We start from the raw sequence: 4,312 nt of genomic DNA, 5'->3' as shown, positions 1-4,312 counted from the left end.
GGGAGGGGTGAATGCTCACCTGAACTCCTCTCCTTCCAGCAGCTTCCTGTAGGTGGCGATCTCCATATTAAGGAACATGTTGACATTCATGAGGTCCTGGTACCCCTTCACCATCCTGACCTTGTCCTGTTTGGCCTTCTGCGTGGCATCTTCCAGCCCCTGCAGCTTGCCCCTGGCATTCTTGAGGGCCATCTCCCCACGCTGTTCAGCCTCAACAATGGCAGCCTGCAGTTTGGCACACTGGGCATAGAGAGTCAGAAAAACAAACTTGAAGTGTGGTTCTCTTGAGAGGGGGAGCCCAAGATCTTTGTTCCTAGTGAGTGAGAATCTAAAGGATCAGAAACAATGGACAGCAACCTCTGAATTTTTCTGTCTATCCTACCTGCTCCTTGACGTTGTTGATCTCAGATCTCAGCCTCTGGATCTCCTGCTTGGCATTGCGCAGGTCATCCCCATGTCTGCGCCCTGTGACCTTCAGCTCCTCATACTGAGGGTCAATAGAAGAAAGAACATTGATGTTAGTTTTACATGCAAAAGCAAATTCACACTTAAGTGGCATCAACTATAATTGAATTTTGGCTTTTCCACAAGGGAAGCTGAAAAAGAACAGAACTACATAGTTCTCTTGGGGACTGAACATGTTCTGTGTAATCCCATGAGGCCCACATGTATCCTTAGTACAGCTCAAGCAAAGAGAGCATGGACACCATTTATGGCAACTTTGCATCTACCCCTGGGTTCTCTTGATCCTTGGACTACAACGTAACTCTGTAACACAAGTGCAAGGTCCATTTGCTATTACAGGATCCCAGGTTCTTCTCAGTAGAACTCTAACCTCGAATGACGTCACAGACTTACAGATTCATTTTGAGTCCCAGGTACCCTTGATCAGCCTCCATTCAATACTCACTTTTGTCTGGTACCAAGACTCAGCCTCTGCCCGGCTCCTCTGAGCAATCTCCTCGTATTGGGCCTTGACCTCAGCAATGATGCTGTCCAGGTCCAGGCTACGATTGTTGTCCATGGAGAGGACCACAGAGGTGTCTGAGATGCGAGTAAGCATCTGAGACAGTTCCTACAGAACAGAAAGAGGCAACGTCAGCTATGGACGTGAGGATTACAGATGTTCCCAACACCCCACTTTCAGTTTGCACAGGAGAAAATAAAGGGAATGGGGACAAAGTGGAAGAGGGAGAAGGACAGAGGTTTTGACTACTGAGGGTCCAGGGGAATTTGATGCATCTGGTGTGGGATATCCAAGGGATAAAAATCTACATACACTATGCTCTTATGTCTGTTAACTTTATTCCTCTAGGACAAACATGCATTCAGGGCAGGAATAACTCTAGATGCACCAAGCTCCTTATCGGTCTACTTTATTTCTCTGGGATAAAATCCTGTCTACATCGCTTCATTTCCATCTGGTTCCCTCTCATAGTCCTGCTAATGACTAAGCTCTTATGCTTGCAGCCTCATCTTCATCCTCTGTTTCCTCCTTCTCCATCTACTGCTCTCTCCTCCTGGCACTCAGAAAACTACCAGAGATCTGCCTCACCCTCTACAGAACCTGTCTTCCTCTCTTATCTCTGGCCATGCCATTCTGTCTGTTTCTACAGAAAATATCTGACCCTTTCCCCCATGTCCACACAGTTCTCTGCCTCCTCATGAATGTTCCTCTTCCTTCCAACTTGATATATAAAAACCTCTTTTGTTTACAGTCAAGTGCTCTGGAGAGCCACTAGGCCTTGAGGCAGGGGGATGGTTTCAGCTTCATTTGCACAAAAGGAGGACTATGCATCTCCAGCCAGTTTGTCTCCCAGGCTCAGTGCAGGAGTTAGTTACCTAGAAGTTCAGAACATCTGGGGAGCTAAACTGTTAGCCAAATGGTCTGGAAATATTTGGCACTCAAGAATTTCATAGCAGAAGACAGCTGAAATATTAAAAGCTGGATAGCACCAAATATTCATAGTACATGGCTTGCCTTTAGACAGACCATTGGCCAGTCAAAGTATAGCTTTAATACACAGCTGAATCTCTATTATATATTCTTGTGGCTTGCCACAAAGAGGAACACACACACACACACACACACACACACACACACACCACACACACACACACATTCACAGATAGATAGAGATAGATAAAGAGGGGGGGGACTTACTACATCATAGACATCTCTCTGGAAGTTGATCTCATCGGTCAGACTGTCTGTCTTGGCTTGCAGTTCAATTTTATTCATGGAGGCAGCTTCTACTTCCTGAGGAGAGAGTTAACAACATGGAATCTGGCTACCTCTCTTGCCCAGCCTATTTTCCTCCATCTCCCTGGCAAAAATTCTCTGCAATGGACCAGACTTGCAAAGCATTTCTCTCCATCAGCAGAGAAACCACCCCTTGTGACTTAGTCAGCTCACCTTCTTCAGGGTCACGAATTCATTCTCTGCTGCTGTGCGCTTGTTGATTTCATCTTCGTATCTACAAGAGGGAGGGTTCGACACATTGAAGCCAGTGGGTAGATGGCGACACCCTACCCCAAATTCTAATAATGCAATATGTGCAAATCATGCCAAAGATGATTTTGTTGTTATTGAATATCATTCCTTTTCTCCCTCATGGCCTCCTAAAACCATCCAGGGTCTTATTCTCTTGCTCTTCGGCAATAAATTGTCATTTCATTGTTCTGACTTAGCTTCCTTAATTCATGGAGTCTGGTTCTAGATTTGGGCCTTCATTACCATGAACTTTAACAATCTGTGTTCTTTTCTTAACTCACTTGTTCTTGTAGTCCTCCGCTGTATCCTGCATGCTCCTCAGCTCTGAGTCCAGGCGGCCCCTCTCCCCTAGGAGCCCATCCAGCTGCCTCCTGAGGTTGCTGATGTACTGCTCAAACAATGGCTCCAGGTTCTGCCTCACAGTCTTGGTGCCCTGCTCCTGCAGCAGGGTCCACTTGGTATCCAGGACCTTGTTCTGCTGCTCCAGGAACTTCACCTTGAGTGGTCCAGTGTGAGAAGTTTGAGTTTCATTTTTCAGTGACCCCTTCATTAGTGTGACCCTCCTCTCAGGCTGTCTGCCTATACCCCTTCAGTGTAGTCCCTGGCCCTGGGTCTACAGGGACAACCAGAGTGAAGCTCCCAACATCATCCCCGTAAGGAAGGCAGAGCTCTCAGGCAGGGCACAAGCAGCCTAGCAGTGGCTCACTGGAGTATGGTTCAGTCAGTATGACTGGGATGCCCCCAAACTGGCCTACAGAGACTTCTGCCTTGTACAATCCTCTGTGATGGGAGGCCAGAGCTCATATCAGCCCACTGGAGTCAAACACCCTTATGGGGCAACCTCTGGAGGAGAGGAACTCTGACCCTGATTGCCAGCTCAGACGAACTAAAGAGGAGCACCAAGCCAGGACAGAGTCAACCAGAAAGAATGGCTGTGCTTGAGCAAAGCCTAAAGACTCTTCTGCCACCTCTGCCTTTGGCATCCACTCGAGTCTACTCCTGTGTAGACTGCTCTAGAAAGAACACATCTCACCTTGTCGATGAAGGAGGCAAACTTGTTGTTGAGGGTCTTGATCTGCTCACGCTCCTCAGTCCTCACCCTCTTGATGGTGGGGTCGATTTGCAGGTTCAGAGGGGTGAGGAGGCTCTGGTTGATGGTGACCTCTTGAATGTCTTCAGGGGGCCACACAGGCAATCCAGAGCTCCCACAGCCACCACCAAAGCCAGCTTTACCACCGAATCCGATGCCAGTGCCAACTCCTCCTCCAAAGCCGAAGCCTCCTCCAACTTGGCTACCATAGCCTCCCCCAATGCCACAGCTGCCTCCTCCGATGGAGATCCTCTTGGAGCTCCTCACACCATAGAGGCTCCTGCTGCCAAAGCCAGCTCCTCCACACATGGCCCCAGAGCCACCACTGCCTCGGGAGCGGCACACAGACACACTGCTGAAGCCAGAACGATTGAGTCCAGGGACTCTGGCTGAGCTGGCACTGAAGCCTCGGTGGCTGGTTTGATTCCTGATGGTGGATTTGGTAGACATGGTTCCTGGAGATGAGAAGTCTGTAAAGTGGAGAGACTACAGAGAAGAGCTGAGCAGATGAGTGTGATAGGCTCTGGGCAGCTGCTTATATATAGTATAGATGGGCTGTTACTGGTCCTAACGTGAGCTTGCAGAGTGGGAAGGACAGGGATTTACACATACACAGTGAGCTTACACCTAGATTAATCAAAAATGTTATTTAATTTTGAGGTTGTGGTTTTGACTTCCTTTAGTCAGGGAAAATTCTCTTGCCTCTCATTTTAACATAATCTGGGTAC

At 48.2% G+C, this 4,312-nt stretch overlaps 1 protein-coding gene across 1 annotated transcript; it reads right to left on the bottom strand.

The window, feature by feature from the left end:
- LOC114696578 (keratin, type II cytoskeletal 6A-like) lies at window positions 1-4,105 on the bottom strand. The gene is made up of 7 exons (XM_028874381.2): window positions 3,528-4,105; window positions 2,776-2,990; window positions 2,417-2,477; window positions 2,165-2,260; window positions 911-1,075; window positions 383-487; window positions 1-240 (listed from the first exon to the last, which is right to left on the bottom strand). Exons 1-7 carry the CDS (start codon window positions 4,032-4,034, stop codon window positions 16-18), a joined length of 1,374 nt encoding a protein of 457 aa, XP_028730214.2. The 5' UTR covers window positions 4,035-4,105; the 3' UTR covers window positions 1-15.
- Window positions 4,106-4,312: the final 207 nt, after the last annotated feature.

The sequence above is a fragment of the Peromyscus leucopus genome, chromosome 20 (genome assembly GCF_004664715.2).
Source record: "Peromyscus leucopus breed LL Stock chromosome 20, UCI_PerLeu_2.1, whole genome shotgun sequence".
NCBI classification, from domain to species: Eukaryota; Metazoa; Chordata; class Mammalia; order Rodentia; family Cricetidae; genus Peromyscus; species Peromyscus leucopus.
The sequence above is the reverse complement of the archived record's forward strand: the minus strand, read 5'-3'. Positions and strand labels throughout refer to the sequence as shown.

What these genes read in the sequence shown, in the direction of transcription:
- LOC114696578 (XM_028874381.2), bottom strand. Translation starts at nt 4,034, where the DNA reads ATGTCTACCAAATCCACCATCAGGAATCAAACCAGCCACCGAGGCTTC. An exon ending in AGAGAGATGTCTATGATGTA is followed by an intron (nt 1,076 to 2,164) that starts GTAAGTCCCCCC and finishes TCTGTTCTGTAG; the next exon opens with GAACTGTCTCAGATGCTTAC. An exon ending in AGTCTTGGTACCAGACAAAA is followed by an intron (nt 488 to 910) that starts GTGAGTATTGAA and finishes ATTGACCCTCAG; the next exon opens with TATGAGGAGCTGAAGGTCAC.